The sequence below is a fragment of the Saimiri boliviensis genome, chromosome 8 (genome assembly GCF_048565385.1).
Source record: "Saimiri boliviensis isolate mSaiBol1 chromosome 8, mSaiBol1.pri, whole genome shotgun sequence".
Taxonomy (NCBI): Eukaryota; Metazoa; Chordata; class Mammalia; order Primates; family Cebidae; genus Saimiri; species Saimiri boliviensis.
In genome coordinates this window covers 81,835,738-81,862,188 of record NC_133456.1, presented here as the reverse complement: position 1 = coordinate 81,862,188, position 26,451 = coordinate 81,835,738, and the positions used below count along the sequence as shown (strand labels likewise).

The window sequence follows — 26,451 nt, the reverse complement described above, 5'->3', positions numbered from 1 at the left end:
TGACTAAAGTTTTTTCTAAGTTTGATAAAAACTATATACCCTCAGATTCAAGAAGGTCAATGAACTCCCAAGCTTAAGAAACCTGAAGAAAAGTGTAAGCCATATCTTAACAAAATTTCTTAAAGCCAGTAGTAAAAAGAAAAAAAAATAAGCAGTTACAGAAAAAAGAAACATCATGTACAGTGGAACGAAGTACACAATTAGAGCAGGCTTAACGCTAAAAACAAGCTGGGTGTGGCGGCTCATGCCTGTAATCCCAGCACTTTGGGAGGCTGAGGTGAACAGATCACCTGAGGTCAGAAGTTTGAGACCAGCCTGGCCAACATGACAAAACCCTGTCTCTACTAAAAACACAAAAACAAACAAACAAACAAATTAGCTGGGCATGGTGGAGGGCACCTGTAATCCCAGCTTCTCAGGAGGCTGAGGCAGGATAATCACTTGAACTTGGGAGGCGAAGGTTGTAGTGAGCCAAGATCGCACCATTGCACTCCAGCCTAGGTGACAAGAGCAAAACTCTGTCTCAAAAAACAAAAACAGAAACAAAAAGCAAACATTAAAAACAACGCAAGTTGAAAGATAGTGGAGCAACAGTTTTCAAGTTCTGAGAAGCAAAACCAACTTAGAATTCTGTATCTAGAGTAAATATATTTTAGAAATAAAGGCAAAATAAAGATTCTTCAGACACAGAAAAGCTGAAAGAGCTCATCATCATCAGTTGACCTACTATAAGAAAGATGGAAGGGGATCCATTTGGCAGAAGGAAATGATACCAGATGGAAATCAGGATCCACAGAAAGAAATGGAGGACATCAGGAATGGCAACTACATGGTTACGTGTAGGAGCTTTTTTCTTATTATTTAACTTTAAAAAAGGTAACTTTCTATTAAAAGGAAAAATAATAACAATGTATTGGATAATTTATAACATACATAGAAGTAAAATGTGTAACAATGATAGTACAAAGATTGAGAGGGGAGAAATGGAAGCATACTCTTGTAAGTTTCCATATGAGAAATATAATATTATTTGAGTTAAAGATATGTACCATAGGCTGAGCACAGTGGCTCACATCTGTACTTTCAGAACTTTTGGAGGCCAAGGTGAGAGGATAGCTGGAGCCCAGGAGTTCAAGACCAGCCTGGGCAACATAATGAGACCCTGTCTCTACAAAAAATAAAATTCAGCTGGGTGTGGTGGTGTGCACCTGTGGTACTAGCTACTCAGGAGGCTGAGGCGGGAGGATTGCTTGAGCCTTGAAGGTTGAGGCTGCAGTGAGCTGTGACTGTGATTGTGCCACTGTACTACTCCAGCCTGGGTGACAGAGTGAGACACTTGATCTCAAAAAATAAAAAAAAAAGAAAGAAAGAAAGAAAAGAAAAAGAAAACAAAAGTACCACAAACTGAAAGCTAACATTAAAAACAAAACAGAGAGGTACAGCTAATATGTCAATAAAGGAGATTAAGATTAAATGAAATCATAAATTATATTTAATTAACTCAAAAGTAGGAATAAAAGGAAGAAAGGGGAAGAAAAAGTCAGTGAACATGTAGAAATATCAAGACAGTAGATTTAAAATAGTGAGATGATCCATGTAAACCCAACATAGCAATAACCACATTAAATAGAAATGGTCTAAACTCCTGAATTTAAAGGCAATATATGAGGCAAATATAGTCAGTATATGAGTCGATATATGAGGCAAATATAGTAGCCTCCCCAGACCCTTGGCATTGCCAAGCCAGCTCCCTGGCCAGAGACACAGAATTGGGCAACACACTTCCAGGTGCAAGACTCAGGTACTCATTTATAAAATGGAGATCTTGCTAATAGAGCATGGAGTTGCCTTGACTGTGGAGTGAGGCAGATTCAGCTGGCAGCAGCCTCCTGGGGTGTTGCAGAGGTTGGTGTGAATGCAGGGGAGAAGTTGATGCAATGGAAAATTCTGATGGATGGAAGCAATTGTTTTTGTTGTTTATGTGAATGTGTTTCCTTGGTAGGGAGTGGCAATGGTGATTTTTTTTTTCTATTTTTATCCCTTGATATGAGCCATAAAGTCCTTAAAAAGCCTTGTAGAGCTGGGTTTAGTGAACAGGAGGGAGCCGGGCCCCAGACACTCTAAACACAGCCTCAAGAAACTCCCTTTCCCTTTTGAGGACTCAGTTTCCCCACCTGTAATAAAGAAGTTGAACCACCTCCTACTCTGCCCTCTGCCAGCTGTTTAACCTTCCTCCCCTCTATGCCACACTATATGCAGAGTGTCTTTAGGAATGTTGAAAGACATGGGATATCGCACGGCAAAGTGCATTTAAATCTGCCTGAAATGGTTTTAAGATAGAATGGGCCAGATTTAGGACCAGAACAGATCAGACACCTTCCTATGGTGTGGAGAGAATCCCGAGCTGACCTGTTATGTTAGGCCATTCTTTCACTACTATAAAGAAATGCCTCAGACTGAGTAATTTATGAAGAAAAGAGGTTTAATTGGCTCACGGTTCTGTAGGTTGTACAAGCATGGAGCCAGCATGCTTCTGGGGAGGCCTCAGGGAGCTTTTACTCACGATACAAGGCAAAGCAGGAGCAGGAACCTTACATGGCAAAAGCAGGAGCAAGAGGGAGAGAGTGGGAGTGGGGAGGGAGCTGCTACACCTTTAGATGACCAGATCACTCATTATCTCATTATCTCAAAGAGAACACCAAGTCATGAGGAATCTGCCCCCACGACCCAACTCTCTCCCACCAGGCCCCACTGTCAGCACTGGGGATTACAATTCAACCTGAGAGTTGGGTGGGAACAAATATTCAAACTCTAACATTCCACCCCTGGTCTCTCCCATATCTCATGTTCCTCTCACATTACAAAATACAGTTATGCCTTCCCAGTAGTTCTCCAAAGTCTTAACTCATTCCAGCATTAATTCACAGGTTCAAAGTCCAAAGTCTCATCTAAGACAAGGCAAGTCACTTTCCCCTATGAGCCTGTAAAAAAAAAAAAAAATCAAGTTATTTACTTCCAAGGTACAATGGGGGTATAGGCATTGGGTAAACACTCCCATTCCAAAGGGAGCAATTGACCAAAAAAAGGGACTGCAGGCCCCACATAAGTTTAAAACCTAGCAGGGAAGTCATTCAACCTTAAAGCTCCAAAATAATCTCCTTTGACTCTATGTCCCATATCCAGGGCACACTGGTGCAAGGGATGGGCACCCAAGGTCTTGGGCTGCTCCACCCCTGTTACTTCACAGGGTGCACCCCCACATCCCCCAGGCTGCTCTCGAAGGCTGGAGTTGAGTTTCTGAAGCTTTCCCAGGCACAGGATGCAAGCTGCTGGTGGATCTGCCATTCTCAGATCTGAAGGACAGTGTCCTTCTTCCCTCAGCTCCACTAGGCAGTTCCCCAGTGGCAACTCTGTGTAGGGCCTCCAACCCCACATTTCCCCTCTACACTGCCTCAGTAGAGGTTCTCTGTGAGGGCTCTGCCCCTGCAGCAGGTTTCTGCCTGGATACCCAGGCTTCATACATCCTCTGAAACTAGGCGGAAGCTGCCCAGAATCCACCACTCTTGCATTCTGTGCACCTGCAGGCTTAACGGTCAGAGCAGGCTCAAGAGAGAACGCTGGGAGGAGGTGCCACACACTATTAAATAATCAGCTCTTCCAAGAACTCACTCACTATCTCAAAGACAGCACCAAACTATGAGGGATCGGTTCCCATGACAAAAACACCTCCCATCAGGCCCCATCTCCAGCACTGAGTATTACAATAATTCAACTTGAGACTTGGGCAGGGACAAGTAACCAAACTATATCACCTACCTTGGGATATTTCTGGATGGTAGCAAGGAGGGAGAAGGCAAATGAGGCCTGGTGGCAGGGCAGCAGTCACCTTCTGAGAACTAGCCTGAGCCGGTTGGTTGAGATCAGCTAATAGACACTATCCTCTCTGGTCAGATCCATCACCCCTCCCATGCTCAGGACTGGAGAGTGGAGCCAGGGATCATATGCTGGCCCTGGAAGGACCCCAAGAGACACAAAGACCAACTCCACCCAACAGAGTCAGCCTTTGATGCCAGAGTTTGAAAGAGAACTGATTGAGTTAGAGGCAGAGCCAAGAGGCCTGTGTCTGGTAGGATCATAATCACGGCCTGCTGGACAAACAGGTTACATTCACTTCAAATGCCAAGGTAAAGATTCATAATTCTAGGGCTTAAAGCAGGCAGGACAGGAAAGGCACAGGGGCTCACGTCTGTATTCTCAGCACTTTGGGAGGCTGAATCAAGAAGATCCCTTGAGCCCAGGAGTTTGAGACAGCCTGGGCAACGCAGTGGGACCCTTGTCTCTACAAGAAAAAAAAAAATTTTAAATTAGCCAATCATAGTGGTATGCACCTGTAGTCCCAGCTACTTGGGAGGCTGAGGTTGGAGGATAGCTTGAGCCTTGGAGTTCAAGTTTATAGTGAGCCATGATTATGCCACTGCATTCCAGTCTGTGTGACAGAGTGAGACCCTGTCCACCCCCTCCAAAAAAAGCAAGCAAGCCTAAGCCTGGATTGTGGTCAATTTGCTGGAGCGATTGCCTGGGAGGGAGCACAGGCGGCCTTGCAGGATGTTGGAAATATTCAATTTCTTGTCCCGGGTGCTCAATACAAGGCTGTAGCAGTTTGTGAAATTCATCAAGCTATACGGATGATATGTGTACACTGTACTTCAACAAGAATACTTTTTTAAAAATAACTAAAATAAGAGAAGCACGTGGCTTAGACGCTGTTTGGCAGCCCCCTGGGGCGTAGAGGAGAGGGCAGTATGCTTCAAACAGCCCCAGCCGTAACCATGGGAGTGGGGAATGTTTGAGGGCTGACCACTGGCGCATATTGGCAGAGCAAACACATGGGCCTCCGAGCACACTGTCCCCTCTGTGTACACAGGGTGTTAGGCCAGGCTCCACCGAGCTGCACTTCATGGTAACAAAGACAACAATGCTACCACCTTGTAGTTGTCAATAGCATTGCCACACTCAAGTCTTTGGTCCAATATTTGCAGAGCCAGAGAAGCCACATCTACTTTGCAATATTGACTTAGATTCATCACTTACCAGAAAAACCTGAGTGCCCAGGCCCGCCTGCTCATCCACCATGGTCTTTGGGAGGTGCATGGTCTTAGGCAGAACATGTGAGGTCACGGAAAAACCAGCCCCCTTCGGTTCACGGCTCATGTCACTATTATCTTACCCGCGTACCCTGGAGTCAGGCCGTGGAGAGGGGTCATGCATCTCCAGACTGCTGATGAAGATGCCCCGTGTCCTCTATAATCCGATCTACAAGATTTGGAGAGCCATGAGTTGGCAAAAATGAAGCCTGGAGTTTACGTTTTTGAATGGAATTTTCAGGAAATGGTGATTATAAAGCATTTTTTCATAAGGCTTTCTTTTTTACAAGGAAAGGAAATTTCTTCATAAATGGGTTAAATCCTATCAACGCCAAACATGTTGGCTGTAGTTCAGGGTTTTGCTTCTCCCAGTAATTTCTGAGTGAGACGCTGTACCACTGACAAATAGAAGAGACTGATTTCCAGAAACTCATGTTGCCCAGGGAGGCGGCTCCTGCTTTGTGAGCTCCAGGACCCCAGTGCCCGGCCATGACCTGTGACCTCGTCCCTCCTGGCCTCGCTTTCAGCTGCAGAATGCGAGGGGCCAGCCTGCATCAGCTGGGCAGGGAGGGCCTGAACACACTGCCTGGAGGCTCTGCCTTCGACGAGGGGCTGACCCCTCACTGCAGGTGCTGTGTCCCTGGGGCAGCCTGGATGCCCAGTCGGGGGGCAAGAGCTTAGACATCCCTGCTCTGAGAGTGTTTCTCTTTTTCCCATGTTATCAGAAAGGCTCTGATGAGGCTCCCTGCCCTGCCTGCTCTCTGCCTCCACGGCCCACACATTCAGGGAGGCCTCCCATAACCATTAATTTAGCCAATTTCCTGGGCCACACTGTCCCCCGGGGACCCCACTTTGGTGGGCAGCAGCGGAACAAGACTCCCTGCTGTTTCCCTTCCCTTTTAATTACACGGGGACAAGCTTCCTTGGGCTGACTTTGGGAGGCAAGCCCCAGGCCAGCCTGGCTGCCCTCCACGAAACAATGCACACATGTTCCGGAGAATTCCCTCCTTGCCTAATCCGGGCTGGGAAGAAAAGGGCTTTTCTTCTTCTTGTCAAAGGGAGTCTTCGATGCTAAGATACCATTTTGTGTCTCAAGTCATGTCACGGGACTTCTGCCTCAGCCTCGCTGCCTGCTCTTTAGAAATGAAAGACACAGTCCTTGATTCACCTCAGGACGAGTGCCCCCACCCTGCCCTCCTCTGAAAATGAAAGGGGCTTGGGGGCCAGGGGAAGCGGGAAAAGCTCCCAGCTCCCACTGTTTCTTTCTCATCCTGGCAACCTCGGCTTTCTGAACTATTTGCCCAAAGGATGAGTAGGGAGGGCTGAGCCTCACCTGCTGATCTCAAGGGTCATGAATATTCTTATAATCCCCTGGAAAGAAGGGCCCTTTCATTAGAGAAGCGGATTCAGTCCCGGTGGCTATCCGCGGCGTCCCCACCTCCTCCTGCCCACCGGCCTCGCCTCTGCTCTGCGGTCCGGCTCCACCGCCTCTGGGTCCCTGCTGGCTTTTTGGCTCTTGGCACAGACTGGGAGAGCTGGATTTTCATACGGCACTGCTATGCCGCTTTTCCTCACTAATCCCTGTCCCTATGTTATGGAAGAATGAAAAGAAACAACAACAAAAAAGTTACAGACACGCAACGTGCCGCTTGGAAAGGAGTTGGCTTCAGTACATATGAGAGAACAAACTTACTGAATAGTTGTGTGTTTAAGTTCACACTTGGCCTCATTGGACAATAGGATCTGAGGTAGCTTTTGGAAATTCCCACAATAATGCAGATGAAGAAATCAAGGTTACATGAGGGAAAAAAGGTAGCAAAATGAAATCAATTCAAGGAAAAATTTATACCATAAAATTAAGCAACGAACCTGCTTTTCTAATGAAAGGGTCCATCTATCTCTAGGGGATTATAAGACATATCATGTAAGGCTCCATATGAGAGCAAGGATAGGCTGATAATTTAGTTTTGGGCTTCCTAGCAGCCAAAGGGAAAAAAATGGTCAAAGAAGGGAAGCACAGAGGGCCAGCTCAGGGGTGGTCACAGTTCTCCCTGATACTGGCTTCCCATCTCTATCAACTGTGGGTCCTCAAACAAAAACACTCGTGTGCTGCATTAAAAATGTCATCGTTAATATCCCTGCACTAAAGGTAAGTTTCATTAAGCAGTGTTAAAATGAGTTGAAACTGGATTCTCTCTATCTTCTTCAAAAAAATACTGACCTGTATGACAGCCCACGTTTTCTTCAGAATCCGTAAGTGCAGTTTATTTTTGTTTTTGTTTTTTTGAGACAGAGTTTCGCTCTTACTGCCCGGGCTGGAGTGCAATGGCATGGTCTCGGCTCACCTCAACCTCCGCCTCCCAGGTTCAAGCAATTCTCCTGCCTAAGCCTCCTGTGTAGCTGGGATTACAGGCATGTGCCACACCACACCTGGCTAATTTTGTATTTTTAGTAGACAGGGGGGTTTCTCCATGTTGGTCAGGCTCTCAGGTGATCCGCCCACTTCGGCCTACCAAAGTGCTGGGATCACAGGCAGGAGCCACCGTGCCCGGCCAAGTGCAGCGTATTGAGTTGGTGCCACACAGGTAACACCCTTAGGGGCCCATCCTGAACATACATGAATGCACAGGACTTGAGCTGTGAACTGAACTGTTTACTTTTCCAGGCCCAAGCCTGTAGCCCCAGCACAAGCAGAGCTGGGCTCTGCCTGGAAGCAGAACACTGAAACGTCTACTAACTCTTCTCTTAGCAGACAGAGTGGAGGAAACGCCTCTGGAGAATAAATCACATTTGTGTCAGTGTCGGTGAGCAGACACTGCAGGAGGAGCAAGATTCCATCAATATTTCTTTCTTTCTTTTTTAATGGAGTCTCGCTGTTGCCCAGGCTGGAATGCAGTGGTACGATCTCAGCTCACTGCAACCTCCACCTCCCCCGTTCTAGCTATTCTTCTGCCTCAGCCTCCTGAGTAAAGAAGGGGTTTCGCCATGTTGGTGAGGCTGGTCTTGAACTCCTCACCTCAGGTGACCCACCCACCTTGGCCTCCCGAAGTGCTGGAATTACAGGCGTACGCCACCATCAATATTTCTGATACCATTATTGTTTTTGGTTTGGAAACAATTATTGAAGTCCTTTAAATACATTATCTAATTTTAACTCCAAAGCCCCCAAGATAGAAAACACACACACACACACACACACACACACACACACACACACACACACACATTTTTTTTTTCTTAGTGAAATGAGGAGATGAAGGCTTAGAGGAGAATTTGACACCACACAGCTAGAAAAAAACAGTGCTAGGATTTTAACCCAGTACTGCGTACCTGCACAGCCCAACGTCGTCACGAGCATACCACCCTGAGAAGAAAATCCTACTAGAAATCAGGAGGCCTGGAACTCTTCCATTCGGAGATCATTGCTGTAACTAACTAGCTTTGCTATGTTTTCCTTTAGGGATTCATTGTTGCCATGTTTTTGAACAAGGGTTGGGTCTTTAAGAGCCTTATGGCCCCAACATTCAGAAAAGCTTACTTATTCATTAGATCACAATGTACTGTGCCAGGCACTGTGTTGCAGGGAAATCAGGTGCAGTCTCTGATTTCTTAGAATCTACAATCTCAATAGGAAAATGGACACTGTGTAAGTAACTAGAAATGTCACATGCACGAAGAGGGACAAGTTTAGGGTGCTAAGGAGGATATCAAAAACTTAAATTGGTCTGAGTTGGGGGCTAGGTCAGGGAAGAGCTCCTCCAGAGGAGGTGTTATTAAGCAGAGCCCTAAGGGTAAGTAGCAGCTGTCTAGGCAAATGGGAGTTCGGGGTTGAGAAGAGGAGGTACAAAAGTCCAAGGTAGTATACAGTGTATTTACAGGCCTGAAGCACCCGGGGCAAGGAGGCTGGAGAAGGCAGGGGCAGATCTCACCAGGCTCTCAAAAGCTTTGCTGACTCTGAATGTTATCAGTACGGTGCCAATCCATAACATGAGTTTAAGCAGGAGATTAACGATCATATATGTACTTAAAAAAAAAAAGATCTGGCTATTATAGTACAGAGGCTAGGTCGCAGAGAAGCAAGAAAGCAAATGAGGCGGGAGGCCCTGCAGATCATGACTAGGGCCAAGATGTGACAGTGGGGATGGAAAGGCATGGATGGACTGAGATGCTGGCATGTCTAAGTTTTTTTTTTTTTTTTTTTTTTTTTAGACAGAGTCTCGCTCGGTTGCCCAGGCTGGAGTGCAATGGTATGGTCTTGGCTCACTGTAATCTCTGCCTCCTGGGTTCAAGCAATTCTCCTCCCTTAGCCTCCCGAGTAGCTGGGATTACAGATGCCTGCCACTATGCCTGGCTAATTTTTGTATTTTTTTTTTTAGTAGAAATGGGTTTCACCTTATTGGCCAGACTGGTCTTGAACTCCTAACCTTGTGATCCGCCTGCCTCAACCTCCCAAAGTGCTGGGATTACAGGCATGAGACTGCGTCTGGCCATGTGTCTAATTAATAGGACTTGGTGGATGATTTGATGTGGACATAGGATTGGGGGAAGAGTCAAGGATGATCCCTCATTTCTGGCTTGAGCAAAAAGGTAAATGATGTAAAGATATTCCCATTTAGTGACATAGAGCAGAGTACAGGTTGGCAAGAGTAACAGTGAATTTAGTTATGAAGTGTCTTTGAAAAATGCAAGTGATCATGTTGAATAGGCATCAGGAAGCACTGGCAATTAAATGAGAGTTGAGGCTATGGGAGTGGATAAAATCTAGGAAGAGAATATAGATTGGGAGAGGGCCAGAACAAAGGAGAACAGCCAGGAAGGTGGGAGCAACATCAGACGTGTGTGTTGCAATGGAAGGCAAGAGACGCAAGTACTTCGAAGATGAAGTGGTCAAAGGTACAGAGTACAGTAATGGGCCAGGTGAGATGTGGCCCGAAAACTATCCAATGAATGTAATGACATGACACCACCATGTCCTTAGGGAGAACAGGTCTGGTGGAGTGGTACAGCTGAATTGAACATGCAACCAACACACCAGGGATCACTGCCATTTGCTGGCCTGACTTCTGGCACTTGCCATTGATATAAAACATATCCTGATTTCAGGTAAAGAAGCCCAGAGGTAATTTTCATGGACAGTACAGAGCTTCAGATATTTTAAACAAAGGGTCTGATCCTATAGCTAATTCCTCATAGTACAAAGCAGTGATTATCAAATGTTTAATCCCTTGAGAATTACTGAGTGCCTGAAAAGTTTTTGTTTGTGTAGGTTATATCTATGGGTATTTATTATATTAGGATTTAAAACTGGCCAGTGCGGAGGCTCACGCCTGTAACCGCACCACTTTGGAAAGCAGGGGCTGGCACATCACTTGAGGTTGGGAGTTTGAGACCAGCCTGGCCAATATGGTGAAACTCCATCTCTACTAAAAATACAAAAATTAGCCAGTGTGGTGGTGCGCACCTGTAGTCCCAGTGACCAGAGAGGCTGGGACAGGATAATCGCTTGAACCCAGGAGGTGGAGGTTGCTGTGACTCAAGATTGCGCCACTGCACTCCAGTTGGGGTAACAAGAGTGAAACTCTGTCTCACAAAAAAAAAAAAAAAGAAAAAAAAAAAAAAAAGAAAAAAGAAAAAAAGAAAAAGAAATTAAAACTGAGAAATATTATTTACTCAATGTATTTAAAAAATAAAACAACTGCATGTTAACATAAATAACATTTTTGATGAAAAACAAATATAGCAATTAGTAGTCTTTCATTTTTGCAATTCTTTTTAATGTCTGTCTTGATAGCAGATAACTGGATTATCTTATCTGCTTATTGTGATATGCTGTTTTGGTTGACCGAGATGCAGAAAACCTGGCCTCACACAGTTATGGAATTGAAAAAGAGAATAATGTAAGAGCTGTTTCAGGTCATTGTGAGTCTTCTCTGATATTGCACTGACACTTAGCAAAGGTTAGTGGTAATGTGGCATCTGAAACAGTATCAATGAACTTCTCATATTCTGTGACTTAAACTCCGTTGGTCTAACTCCCGTTTTGTAGGGATCTTCTCTCATGCCTGATTTGTTACCAGAACGCATTAGCGATTTGAGAAATATTAGTTCCCATGGTTACACAGATCTTCCAACTGTTATCACTTTGCACTTTCCAATAGCCCCAAAATCACACCCATATCGTATTACTATCTCATCAGAAATACGTATACCGACAAGCTTGATGACAGATCCAAGTTTTTCAAAATGTTCATTTTTGCCTAAATGTGTACTTTGTATCATTGGCAATAAGTACACAAAAGTGGTTTCCCTTGAAGTCACTGACTCACTCTGCTTAGTTTGAGAAAATGGCGCCACGTCTGAGTTCTATAGTTTGTCAGTCATTCTTTTAAGCAAAATGGTGTTCCTTGAAAAAAAAGTGGTAATTTAGGTCACAAATTAAACAATGATACAAGGACTTTTTCTCAAGATCACCATTATCCTTTACATGCATATGTATATATTTTCTGTGTACCAGACTTTTTTTTTTTTTTTTTCTTAAAGAAAAAAAAAAAAAAAAAAACAAAACAGAGTACACTCGAGTGAAGATGACACAATGCTTATCAGGACGGGTGGTGCCATTGCCCTGTCTCACGCCAAGGCTCCAGTGCTGTGTGCTGCTGTTTCTGTACAACCAGCGAATGTCAACACAGTGAAAAGGGCAAATATTACTATTATTATCAAAACGATGTTGACTTTGTGGACCGTGGAAATAATCTTGAGGACCCCCAGGGACCCAAAAACCACCCTCTACCAACTGCGGGTATAGCATAAGCATTAGTATCTAAGAAGGAAATTCACTCATGAAGAAACTCTCCAGATGCCAAGAAAGCAAAGATTTTCCTCTGAAAGTGTTTTATATCTTTAGGAAAGCTCTGTAATAAATACTTCAGAAGTTTAGTGCCGGAACCAAACTATTTAATTAAATGTTTAAAATAATACGATAATCAGTTCTATCCATTCCATCACAATGAATATCTTAACTACCTTGTGGACATATTTTAAAGATTAAATGAGATAATGAAGCTATATGCCAATTAAGGGCAGTTTTATTTATATAAGGCAGTTTTATGTAACACAGAATTGAAGTTTTCACAAATGTCAGCATTAGAAGGACCTTGAATAAACATCCAACTAGACCCTCTTATTTTATCAGTGAAGAAATAAGGCTACCTGAGACAGATTTTAATCAGATGATCATGTTCCCATTTTAGATATTTCATTGTGGCAGGAGTGTGGACGATGAAAAGAAGATGAAAATGAAGGCGCATGGCGGCAATAAAGGTGAGACATCGGGGGCACCTGATCTGTGCAGACAGGATGGAAGAGTGGAGGGGTATTAAAAATGTATTAAACTGGTGGGCCAGGCGGGGTGGCTTATGCCTGTAATCCTAGCACTTTGGCTGCGGCTAATGGATCAACTGAGGTCAGGAGTTCGAGACCAGCCTAGCCAACATGGCAAAACCCCATCTCTACTGAAAATATAAAAAGTAGCTGGGCATGGTATATTAAGATTTAATACTTAAATTTGAAAACAGGGAGGCTAACATTTGAAAATAGGGAGGTTTCACCTAAATATTGAGATCCCCAACTTTTGTCACAAAACGCCTGGCTTTAGAAGTTCTGAACCTGTGGCCCTGGATCTAAATCTTCACGAAACAGAAATAGAACTTGCCCAGGAATCAGGAGAGTTTCTAGCTCTAACACTAATTGAGCAAATTGCTTCTCTCTCTCTTTTTTTTTTTTCCTTGCAAAATAAGAGTTATCACTGTTCTAAAACTGTAGCTCATTTTTTAGGTAAATGAAGTAAATCTGAAGGTAAAAACATGATTAAAACTTCTTGAAATCACACCATAAATACAGGTAGCCAGGTAGCAGAAGGCTTTCAAAATGGTTTAGAATATATAAATATTGGGTGCACCAAAGATTATTCAAACTATAGGCATCAATGAAAACACCATGATGATTCAGAAAGAGGGAAACACTCAAGATGAACGACTGGATGCCTAAATACGCAGGAGGTTTAAGCTTCCCATTAGACGTGGCACATCCAGACTTGCTGCATACTCATCTGCTCTAGAAAGTTCGCCATTGCCACATTCTCATCTTGTGGTTTTGAGGAGGTTGAGCATGCCACGCCTCATCTGTGGAGGCTTTCTGCTTGGCCGGCTTCAGACAAAGTTACCATTAACTCTCCAACCTGCCAGAAAATGATTTGACACAAAGGATTCCAAAATGTCCTCCTCTCCCCCTACAAGCCTGCAAACAAATGGTACAGGAATGAGGTCAGAAAGGAATCCCCCGCCTACCAGGCCCCTGAATTCATTTACCTACCTCAGAGCCCATTCAGAGAAAGGGGTGGGACAGGGAACAAGAGATGCTTGGAGGCCAAGTGGAGTTTGGGGGTCGAGCGCTACATTACAAGATTTGACAGGCCTTTGCCAGCCTTCAGCTTCTTTGTGTCTCTCACATAATAGAGAAACACAAACTGAGCAGCACACGATCTGTGGTTACACCCTTGGACAGAGCACGTTCTTTGCAAATGCTAATAGTATTGTAGCATCCTGTCACCCGGTAACACAAAAAAGGATGTTGATTTTCACATGAACCAGAACAGGCCCATTGTACACAAGTTTGTGACCAACTTGTAGTATCTGCACATCAAAAGCCCAGCCAATCATGGAGCACACAGCTGGTGAAACGTACCAAAGGGGGGCGCCCAACGGGAGGAGCATCCAGGTCCAAATGCCTCACACCCCCAACAGGATAACAAACCAATGCTTTTGACATGAACAACATTACATTCTCAGAATCTTGATTCGGCTATGACCGGAGCAATTAGTATAATTAGCAAGAACGTATATGTCTCAGATGTTTCGAGAAATCTTAAAGTATGAAAGTGGGAGTGGCTTTGTGATGGTGCCAAGAGCCTATGGCATGTCAGAGGCAGCAAATGGCAGAGATGTTCAATTAAGCATTCATGTTAGAGATGTTCTGATGCGCGTAAGATAACTCATACAGATTTTGGCATGAAAATATCTCTTTCGGTCCTAACAGTCTTGGGAAACCAGATATATCTCAAGGCAAGAAAATTAAAGAATGTACATGAGATTTCTGAAATATAAATGCAGTTGAAATTTTAAAGGCTTTTGCTAATAGCTTTTCTTTCAAAGTAATTTTATTAGGAAAAAAAAAAAGAGTCAAAATTTGTAATTTGGGCTAGGCAAGGTGGCTCACGCCTGCCATCCCAGCACTCTGGAAGGCCAAGGATTGCCTGAGCTCAGAATTTGGAGATCAGTTTGGCAACATATTCAGATCTCATCTCTACTGGAAAAAAAAAAAAAAAAAAAAAAAAAAAAAAACATTAGCTACGCATGGTGGTGTGCACCTGTAGTCCCATTTACTCGAGAGGTTGAGGTGGGAGGATCGCTTGAGCCCAGGAAGTCGCGGTTACAGTGAGATGTGATTGTGTCACTGCACTCCAGCATGGAGGACAGAGTGAGAGACCCTGTCTCAAAAAAAAAAAAAAAAAAAAAAAAAAAAAAAAAAGGGTAGTAATTTGGAAAAATAAAATATCCAATCAAGGCTTTAAAACTGAGGAAAGAGTAATCCCATATTTTAATACTTGGACTAACTAAAAAAGATTGAGAAAATCTGCACAGGATAAAATGAGAAAATTAACATTATTAATATCTTGAGTATTGCAAAGCAGTTTTTTTACACTTAAAACTTAGGGACTAGAGTTAACGTGCAATTAGAGCCTCCAGAATCTCATTATCTTCTTGTCCACTAAGGTCTCTTAGGCAGCCATGCAACTCTGCAGATAGTTCCATTCTTGCAATGCAACCACAGCCTCATATAATTAGGAAAGATGATCACAGATTATTTTTGTTATGAGTTAGGTCATTTTGCACTTTCTAAGTATATTATGTGCCCTATTGTGCTGCTAATATCATAAATGTTTACTTTCCTAAAAGTATTTCTGAAAGGGAGTGTATTTTGGAAAGTGCAGAGGCTTGTAATCATCCTTGTTTTCAAACTTCAACTTTTGCCATTCAACTAGAATAACCTTGTGCAAACCATGAGCTGAATTTCTCATTTATAAAATGGAAATCATACTGTCTGTGATAACGGGAGCAAAACACAAGACATACTGGTTTCTTTGCTCTGGACTCAAGTTCTCTTCTTAGTTTCAGAATTTTAAAGGAAATCCAAAAATGTTTCATGGGACCAATCCTTGGCAAGATAGGATATTGACCATTAAAAAAGAATTCAGTGGCGTTTCCAGATGGATCTCAAAATGCTGCTGGCCAGTTTTAGTCCACTTCTTTGTAATGTTCGAAGTCCTGCTCAGACCTTCATAATAGGCCCTGAGTTAGGATGTGTTAACATTTCTGAAATGGCCGCAAACTTAGGTATCTCTCTGCACCCTTACTCTCAACACACATCAGACACCTCCTGCCACTGTGAAGTGTTGCTCTTGGCAGTGGGGAGGCAGGCATATTATTGTCACTGGGTGTGTACTGTGTCCTTGAGGTGATTTCTGATGTGTTACTACTATATATACATTAATTGATTGTGGAAAAACATTATATACATTGGGCATGCAAGCGGAGTGGCTGTGTACCACCTGGATGGAGCATTACGACAAATGTGGGAATTCTTGACAAACTCTCTAGACAAATATATTTCTTAAAGGAGAAATAAGTAAGCATAACATTTTGTTAGTAACACAGGCCTATTTCTGTGTTAAGATGTATGGAAAGAGAGATTAACAACGAAAATAGAACCCAAACTAAGGGACCAGAAAAATGTTAGGTTCATTCCTTCAGTTGAGAAGGAAATTAATTCCAGCATTTCCTGGCAGCTGAAGGAAAGAAAATGGTAAGGTCTTGAGTTCTCATTGCCATAAGGAAAGCAGTACAAACATTTGTCTGGAGGGGAAACTGCTGGCACTATCTAGTAACCCTTATCGAATTTCAGTGATAACCAAGGCACGTCATTAGGTTAGACTATTGCAAAAGATACTGTGTATTTTCTTCCAATAGATGTGTTATATGGCATTGCCTGTGAAAGCCAAGGATGTAACATCAAAGAGGTAGGTAAGCAGCAGCCCAGGCAGTATTGCTTTCCGATGATCTGGCCTCATCTCAGATAAAGCTCAGCAAAGCAAAAAGACGGGGTTAAACTATTCCCTACATATTCTCTCACAAATATGAGAGGTCTCGAGACGTTTTGGAAAGCATTAGGTCACATAAACCATGAGCATATTTTGTGACAAATGGGTACAATTCTAATTTCCACGTTGTTGCTCTGTGATTTAATAACTACAAGAGTAAGCAGCAGAATGAATGCTGTGTTCTGAACATTAAAGACTGTAACTTGTATTCTTAATACAGTCGTCAAGACATATCTCTGTGGGTGGCTGCTGGCAGTGTCACTGCATTGTGACCGGATCTTCAGTGGTGCCTCTGGCCTAGTTCTGTCAAAAAAAAAAAGATTTTTGAAACTTCTCAAATACATGGATAGGAAAAGTTTACACCTGGGTTAATGAATCAAAAGTACCAACACCAGGAACAAGAATTTTTTATCAGAAAGAATAACAAAACGATGTTCATTTAAAAGCATTTCAAAGTAGTATTTACCTCCTTGTCAGTGACGTGACCACAAATACACCTTAACACTGGTTCTATAGAATGTGACCATAACTCACGAGAAGTCTTAGGAATCACATACTCTCAGTTTTCAAGCTCAATTCTGCCATATTAGGATAAAAATTTAAACTAATGCCTTACAGGTTTTTCTTACCCTTAGTTTTAGAAGCTGTCTTTTTTGAGCTAGAGGTCACCCACATTTAAACATTCCTGATACTGTCTCCTATTTTTGAACCTTTTTTTTTTTTTTTGAGACGGAGTTTCGCTACCCAGGCTGGAGTGCAATGGCGCAATCTCGGCTCACCGCAACCTCTGCCTCCTGGGTTCAGGCAATTCTCCTGCCTCAGCCTCCTGAGTAGCTGGGATTACAGGCACGAGCCACCATGCCCAGCTAATTTTTTGTATTTTTAGTAGAGACGGGGTTTCACCATGTTGACCAGGATGGTCTCGATCTCTTGACCTCGTGATCCACCCGCATCGGCCTCCCAAAGTGCTGGGATTACAGGCTTGAACCACCACGCCCGGCCTATTTTTGAACCTTTAACAATTTTTGTAGTACTTGTTTGAACCCTTAAGTCTGCAACACTTATCAGCTGAGTCTAATACGTGCAGAACGTGACTGTTTTAATTATCACAAATCGGGTGACTATTTTAAAACATATTTTACAATATATCTGTTATCTATAAGCACGTGGTAGCTATTTTGATTTGATAAATATATTAATTCTTCAATTGGACATGCTAAAAAACATAAATTGCTCTATTAAATCTTTAGTAACTAAATGCCTCAAACTTTTTGATACATGAAGATTGTGAACTTGAATTACACAAAGGATGAAAACCTAGCTTAAAATAAAAGTATGGGGCCTCACACTAGGATCAGTCTGTTAACACTGATGAAGAAAACAAATGCTAACATGATTGAAACATGTTCTTGCCTATGCATCTTCTGAAGGAATTAAGAAGGCACACCTACACTCTACCTAACTTTATATATTCAATAACCAACAAATATTTAGCAGGGATCATTTATGAGCAAAGTTCTGAGAGGAGTAACAAGTGAGTAACAGGAGTTCATAATCAGATGGTAGATGGAATTAAAATTCCTTCCAGTTCTAAGACTTAGTTATAACTTTTGAGTAAGTTTCATATGAACATGTTAGCAGCATTTATGAAAATGACAGCCTTGGCAGCAAAGTGCAGTTAGAAAACATTTTTTTATGTATTTTACCAAGAAAAATAACAAAATGTTTTGACAAGTATCACGATGTGAAAAACAGCACTGGTTGACCATGGAGTACAACTGTGAAATGCAAGGCATGTGAAATTCAAGCATTCAGGGAAAAGTCACATTAAGAGCTTGTTAGCCCATGAATCTGGATATACTATGGGGTCAAATAATGACCCTAGGTACACAGGTTTCTCTTTCCCTCATTAAAACAGAAAAAAATTTAAAAGATGCTCTTCAATAATAGAATTATAATGTGATTTAAATATTTTTTAATTAGTCATCTACACAAATGACCTTTGATCAAGCACAGGCAAAATATAAGTTGCAATAATATCTACATGTAACATGAAGGTTTTAAAAAAATAATACAAAGTTCATTCACAGTGCACATGTGAAAACAAGGTTAAGTTTTAAATATTTAAACAACATGTAGCCATGATCATTCAAAAGGTAAGCATATTTTAAAGCACATTTCCATACTGCTCAGCTATTACATATAACAGCTTAGAGAACTGAGATAAAAACCATTACTTTGATCCCCTTTATTAGAAAGCAAAAATACCATTATTTCTTTCCTCAGATACATACATCTAGAATAAATAAATACAAAATAATTAACTAAAGATTTTATCTTTTACACCTATACTCTGACTTTTATCCTATGTAAAATTCCAACATGTGAGGTCAGGAAACACCACTCTCTGCTATGTTTCCTACTTATGTTTATACCATTCATTTGCATTTGGAAGCTGAATAATTTGCAGAAAGAAGTCTGCTGAAAAAAAGTGTGGAAAATGGGAATACGAAGGGAGGGCAATATAATAAACTATGAGAAAGGCTGATTGTTTCACCTGCAACTATAACCCAGTTTAACTATAGCACAGTCGGTTAAACTGGGAAGCTGCAAGAGCCACTATTTCCTACTGCGCATTGCCTAGGTACACTGATTTTTAAAACTGAAATCCCGACCAAATTAATTTTGGATATAATCTATTTACAGTTGTTCAATCTTGCATACAGAGCTTTGTTCACTCTTTGCAAGTTCTGACATAAAACCAAACTCTTGTGTGGCTAGTTCGAATTTCACTGCTGTCTATTTAGTGTCTTGTTTAAATTTGAATCATTTCTAACTTTTGAACTACAGACACAAGACAGAGGATTTACTGTTGAGACTGAATTGCATTTTCCTTCAATAACACCCACACTTAGTAAATACCTAGCTTTCAAGGAAAAATAAAGCATGCTTAGGATAAGATCAGCTAAAAAGAAGGAAAAAAAAAATCCATGAAAGAAGCCGCATTACTGTGGGGGATGGAGAGAATATCAGGACTCTCATGTGAGACATTTAGTAATATTAGTTGTTATCATCTATTCATGTAAGTTACAATACTGATTTCCTCAAAGAAATGAAGCTCTCCCTCCACCTCTTTTTAAAACTTATATAAAGGGATGTAACAATGGTAGTGACTAGTATAAGCCTTTTCCTTGGGAGAAATCTGTGGAAATACAGCTGAAGGCATTTTTTTTTCCTCTCTATAGTTGACAGAATTAAATACTGTCCTGTTTTATTCTTCAGAAATAGATATGTAGTTGTAATTGTTATGCTTTACAACTGCAAAAATATTCATTCACATGCATTAAACTGTAAGCACTGGTTACAGGGGTGTACCCAGCAAGGTGATCTCCTAATCTGTGAACAGAAGACAACAGAGCTCTCCTCCCTTTCTATTCACTACTGTCCCTAGACCTAAAATAAACAGAAAAGGTTCCTGACTATGCATCTGCCAGCGCATCTATGCTGCTTACTGGACTGACTTTTCTTATCAAACAGTATAAAACAAACATGCTGAATTCCCAGTTTCTGAAGTATCTTTTCACATCCTCCGAGCTCGCACACCAAGTGTCACATCTTGAGGGATCACAACAAAGCATGCGTTGATGTGAAACAATAAAATCAGAAGTAGCAAGGGAGCTCTTACCAAAAACAATTCCAAGAAAATGATAAGATTTAGCAAACTGTAAAACAAAAAACATCACACACAGACATTTTTATTAACAAAGTAAAGGCTTAGTGAAAAGGCGGCAAATGAGATAGATATTTTAAGTAAAAAAAGCATTTCTTTGCTTAAATGTCATTTAGCCTATTAAAAAGTACTTATTTAAAACACACGAAAATGTTGTGAGGGTAGTACTGTAATTAAATTGTAATAAATTAAACTAATTTTTTCTTTACTAGGCTAACAGGGGGATGGTCAACAGTACTCTAATTGTTGAAATAATTCCTATTTAAAATAGCCTTAGGAAAGAAGAAAGAAGGCCTTTTTCTGATGCCCGGTTGAAATGTTTGATACTCTAAATGAAATTTGTCAATTGATTATCCTTAATCTTCCTCATCCTGTGTCATAATCCAGTGGCTCTGTCAATAGGAAAAAACCCACTATTAACAGAAAGCCTAACTTACGTATACAACATCTAAAATGAATCAATTTCAAATGGATACAGACAATGGAAAACAGCAACGGCATCAAACAGGTAAGATGGCACTGACTTAGCTTTCAAGGCAAACTTCCTTGCTGGCTATGAAGGGTTGAAATTTCTTTCACTCAATGTACACTGAGTTGTTACAATCCAAATTAATCTGTTTAGGGGTTCTTCTTTCTTTTCTTTCATGTGGTGAATGTAAACTGAATTATCATGGTCAGATAGTTTCCAGGAAGAGAATACTACAGACATACACAATGATTTAGCAGGCTACTATGATTTTATATACAATTGATAAATTTAAAAAAATTGTCATGTAAGGTTTCAAAACACCTAGCATTATATTTCTGGAAAAGAAACTGACATCGAGCAACCTCAGTTAATCAGTCAAACTACTGCCACCACAAATAAGACAACAAACAGAGAGCAAGTTTCTTATCTTCAAGGACTGAACCTAATGGCCATACCAATTACTATTCCAATCTGTCACTTCAGTACAACAAAATAGGATGTTAATCCATTCCCACTGTTCTTCCATTCGAAAGGCAGCTGATAGTTAAAGCGCCCATAACACACATCAATTATTTTTATCCCATGACTTTATTGTATGTTTAGAAAGGTGGAACAGCAGAAGAAAAAGAGGCCGGACAAAAGACTCTGATGTTTTCATTCTTCAGATGTATGCAGAGCTGATTCTATTATGAGTAGGATTCTGTAAAAATAAACCCATTTGACAAATTGAGGTCAGGAGACAAATGCAAAATTTCTAAACTAAGTTTATTACTGCATGATCATAAAAATGATGATGCCTAACTGCTTCAGTTTGCTAGTTTTACTAAACTTAGTCTATCACTACCATAACAATATTAGAATAATTTTTTAATCAAACATAAATTAAAATATACTAGAATTCATTTCCTGTAGAAAAAAGTTAAAAGCATATACTAAAATTAATTGGGGACGAATCTGTGTATGGCTGTATAGAGTATAAACATCTTCAGCAAATATCAGAATAACAGTTACTTAGGAATCCTATATGTGTTAAAACTCTAATTGAGAAGGTATTCCTTAGTTAAGGAAAGGGTCCTTGGTAACTTTTATAAAATGGTCAGAATGAAGCAAGGTTATCATTCAGCCAGATTTATTCTTTTAAATGAAACTGCAGGGTACAAAACAGATCATCTGTCCAGTTCACAGATACTTTGTGAAAGTTCACAGTCTTAAGTCACAAGGGTGGAAGAGGGTCTTAAGAGACTAGTCAGGTAGCAGCAGCAATGGCAACTCTGGATGTCACACTGATCAGCTGAGGGGAGAGACACCATTACATGAAACATCGGTTGGCTTTCAGCTTCCTCATTTCGTTAAAAAAAAAACCCAGAAATACAGCTCATATTTTTAATGGGGTTTTTGTAGCTTTCATCGATTTTTCCCCTGCAAAGCACATACAGATCAGTAAACAAAACGAACTGTAAGCTCTGGTGCTAAAGGAGAGATCAAGAAGGTACTAAAAATGTTTATCTCAAATAGTTAAGTATTCATGGTAACTATCATGACTAGGATGATATTGTAACACTTAATGGTTTTAAAATAAAATATTCATACACAGAAGATGTAGAAAACATTTATGAACATGGACACTTATAAAACACAAAAATTATGGCTTGTGTTAAAGATGATTATATATTTTTGTATATTTCCATATATCTGTCTTAACTTTTTTTTTGAGACAGAGCCTCTCTGTCATCCAGGCTGGAGTGGAGAGGCAAGACCTCAGTTCACTGCAACCTGTGCCTTCTGGTTCAGGTGATTCTCCTGCCTCAGGCTCCTGAGTAGCTGGGATTGCAGGTGCCCACTGCCCCGCCTGGGTAATTTTTGTATTTTTAGTAGAGACGGGGTTTCACCATGTTGGTCAGGCTGGTATCCAACTCTTGACCTCAAGTGATCTGCCCACCTAGGCTTCCCTAAGTGCTGGGATTACAGGCATGAGCACCGGGACTGGCCTGTCTTAACTTATTAAAGAAACAAATGATCGAGACCATCCTGGTCAACATGGTGAAACCCCGTCTCTACCAAAAATACAAAAAATTAGCTGGGCATGGTGGCGCGTGCCTGTAACCCCAGCTACTCAGGAGGCTGAGGCAGGAGAATTGCCTGAACCCAGGAGGCGGAGGTTGCGGTGAGCCAAGATCGCACCATTGCACTCCAGCCTGGGCAACAAGAGCAAAACTCCGTCTCAAAAAAAAAAAAAAAAAAAAGAAACAAATGAAACAAAGTAACAAAACTTTAAAGTTTTCTAAGTCTTGTTTCTCTCCTTCATTGCTGTCATACTGTTCTGAATGATGCACCACGTAAGCTGTGCTTCCCTTTCCGGCTTGCTTTCTCAAACACATTTTCCTGACACTAGAGGAAAGTAAGTAGTTTGGTTTAAGAGCCTTTTCTGAACTGAACTGAGTATAGCTAGGGAGAGAACCTTTGACATTTCTACTCCTTCAGGTTCTGACCCTGCTGCAGGCTGTGACAAAATATTTGAAGTGATAATGACTTAACTAGAGCATTTTTCTTTTCTCAACTTCTTTTATAAAAGCAAATGCCAGCCTGGACAACAGGGTGAAACCTCGTCTTTACAGCAAATTAGTTAGCTGGGCATGGTGGCAGGAGCCTGTGGCCCCAGTTTCTTAAAGGCTCATGTGGGAGGACTGCTTGAGCCCAGGAGGTTGTGGCTGCAGTGAACTATGATTGCACCACTGCACTCCAGCCTGGGTGTCAGAGCGAGATCTCATCTCAAAAAAAAAAAAAAAAAAAGCAACTGACTTATTAAAATTCTTCAGCAACAATTAATTGATTATGCTACTAAGGAAAAGGCTTTAAATATGTATTTTATTAGAAACATGGTTCTAATGCTAGAAAACAGAATCAGTCAAAACAGTAAACACATTAAGAGGAGTACTAAATTCTAAGGTTATATAAATTAAGTAAGAAAAAGGCTTATCTAAATGTTTTTAAACAAATTTAGAGATATGGATTAAGAACAATTATTAAAATTTTAATCAAGTCAAATAAAAATTTTGCAAGTTAAATACTCAACATACACATAATTATTGATAGACTATAGGCAATGAGGAATAAAATAATGTCAACTACAGTTCAATTCCTTACATGAAAAAAATGAGTCACTTGCATATTATACAGTATCTTAGCTATCTGTTCACCTTTGTTCTATTTGAAATGAGTTCTAGAGGATACGTTTAGTTTCGCCAGAAGGCAATCAAGTTATTCAAAGGAATATTACAGAAATGAAATTCGGAAGCTAGTTTCAGAGATTCATGCCACTGAAATTACAGCATAAGTAACAAGTGGGATGTAAGTGAAACAGAATGATAAACTATTAAGGAAAGTGAAATTTTGTATTTAGTCAACACCTATAGAGTTATAGAATTTTTACTCACTTAATATAATTTATTTCTCCTGATGAAGAGCTTCAATGAAAGCATCAAGTTTTTCTTGAATTTCTCTAACTTTCTCTGTGGAGATAAAAATAAATTAAAGAAAAACAAATTTATTTTTCAAATGTATCACAAATCAGGAGATAATTATTTACCAAATGGCTAGTATACTTAACTATCTGGGGAAAAGGGAAAAAACATGAGTCTCACCACATTACCTTTTATTTAAATCAAGTCCAGATGGATTATAGTAATAGCTCTCAGACATTTTTTGGAATTGGGAAGAAAGACTGATGGACCCCTCTGAGAATCTAATAAAAGCTGTGGACTCTTAACATGGAAAAAAACATGTATTAAGTACATGTACAATTATGTTCATACTATTAAGGAATTCTCAGATTTTCTAAAGCCCAATCAAAAACCCACAGTTAGCAATGTCTGAAACACAGAAAAATATAAAACAATGAGGCCATTTAAAAAAACTAAAAGAAAATATAGGGGGCCTTAGACTGGGAAATGACTTTTTAAGCATAAAGTAATAAGAGTTACAAAGGAAAAGATCAATCAATATGGCCATATTGAAATGTATACTTTCACTTACATGTTATAAAATTAAAAGACAAAGGAAACTGTAGGAGATGCTTGCAACAAACATGAGAAGCGCAATGATTCTATAAAAATACATAGAAAAAAGTACTTTGCCAGCTATAAATAAGAAAAGTTTAAGAACACCAGAGCCACTAAAGGTAAATTTACATTATTTATTTTAGGTTTACCTGTTTATAGACTTCTAAATGAAATATATAATCTCTGTCTGAAATGATATTTCTTCCATAAGCATGAACTATTCACAGTCCATGCCAATACCCTATGCAAAGTAGAAAAGTTGTTATCTGTACTACTTCATTGCTAACGTATCACTCACCTCCTATTTTATTTTATATTTTGAGATGGGGTTCTTACTCTGTGGCCCGGGTTGGAGTGCAGTGGTGCCAACAGGGCTTACAGAAGCCTCAACCTCCTGGGCTCAAGTGATCTTCCCACTTTGGCCTCCCATATAACTGAGACCACAGGCACGTGCCATCACACCTGGCTAAGTTTTAATTTTTAATTTTTTTGGTAGAGACAGGGTCTCACTTTGTTGCCCAGGCTGGTCCTGAATTCCTGGGCTCAAGTGATCCTCCTGCCTCAGCCTCCCAAAGTCCTGGCACTATAGGTGTGAGCCACTGTGTGTGACCTCCTATTTTAAAACATAGATGTTTTAAAGTAAGCATGATAAATATTTTTGTCCTTTTCATGTACTTTAACATATTAGTGGAAATTACCAATTAAGGTGTGTTGGCTGGTTCAAAGTCAGTGACCCATAGGCAAAACTGGCAATCATTCTGCTTTCTCTATATAGGAAAACTATGTAAGATGCATTTAATATTTGAAATTTATATCTTTTATATTCAAAAGTAAATAATCTACAACTGAAGATATAAGTATTCCTTTTTATCAATGAGGCAGCATTCATGATGAGTACCCAAGAAAATGAAGAATTGTCCTTTTTATGAATTCTTATCAGCACTGCAAGAACTCAACAAAGCCTACAGTGGTTACATATAAAGAACATAACGTTTTCATACTCTTTTTCCAGTAATTCATTCTTTCATATTATTTTTCCAGTAATTTAACACTTCCAGGTTTCGCTATGTTGGCCAGGCTAGATAGATTCAGACTCCTGGGCTCAACTGATCCTGCTGCCTCAGCATCCCGAGTAGCTGAGACTATGGGCAAACGCCACTATGCCTGGCTGAAGCACTTCTAATTCTAGGTATTAGATTCAGACTAACATAAAATCTGTGTGTGTGAGAAGTCCAGTTGTTTTAATCAAACTATTTATTCAGAAAATATGATAATAATTATTATGAAGGTAGCATTACCCCCTTATATACAAAATTAAACTAGAGAAACTAAAAAAAAAAATTGAACCCATCTCTTAGATGTTTGGTCTCAATTTTTTGGTAGGCTCACTTCCATTTTTTAAACAGCAGACAAATCAGTAAACATTTTTTCTTTCCCAAAATAAGACCAGATTCTTAGTTTTAAAATTAATTCATCTAGTTGCTTAGAAACAGCTTAATCTATTTTGTTTTTTCCCAGTGAATGTAAGAAGTTTCACATCAGTTCATCAGTTGAAGGAGTTTTAAAAAGTGGGGAGGTTAGGAGAAAGACATTTTCTAAATTGTTACCTACGATTCTGGAAATAAATGTGGTCTTCAAATAAAAAAAAATCATCTAACTTAAATCAGGCAATACATGGAAATCTTAAAAAGGTGCTTCTCTCCACATTTCATTGAGAAATATTTCTACTTGGGAATGCTATACTGTATGAAGAGAAGAAATCCAACTCTATCTGATACACAATTTGAGTTCCATAGGGCAGCCGCAAGCCAGATCTACCCATCCTTTTGCCCTAT

General features: G+C 40.4%; 1 protein-coding gene across 5 annotated transcripts in view; it reads right to left on the bottom strand.

The window, feature by feature from the left end:
* Positions 1–18,032: 18,032 nt before the first annotated feature.
* OPA1 (OPA1 mitochondrial dynamin like GTPase) overlaps positions 18,033–26,451 on the bottom strand; it is a 98,347-nt gene continuing 89,928 nt past the window's right edge. For 4 of the 5 annotated variants that reach the window (XM_003927027.3, XM_003927028.3, XM_003927026.3 and 1 more), the window contains 2 exons: positions 23,993–24,067; positions 18,033–21,258 (listed from right to left, as the gene is read on the bottom strand). In XM_003927027.3, the coding sequence (XP_003927076.1) occupies positions 24,003–24,067 (65 nt within the window). In that variant the 3' untranslated portion in view covers positions 18,033–21,258; positions 23,993–24,002. Of the gene's footprint in view, positions 21,259–21,281; positions 21,850–23,992; positions 24,068–26,451 lie in introns of those variants that run through there. The other variant, XM_074404737.1, reaches the window with a different exon arrangement.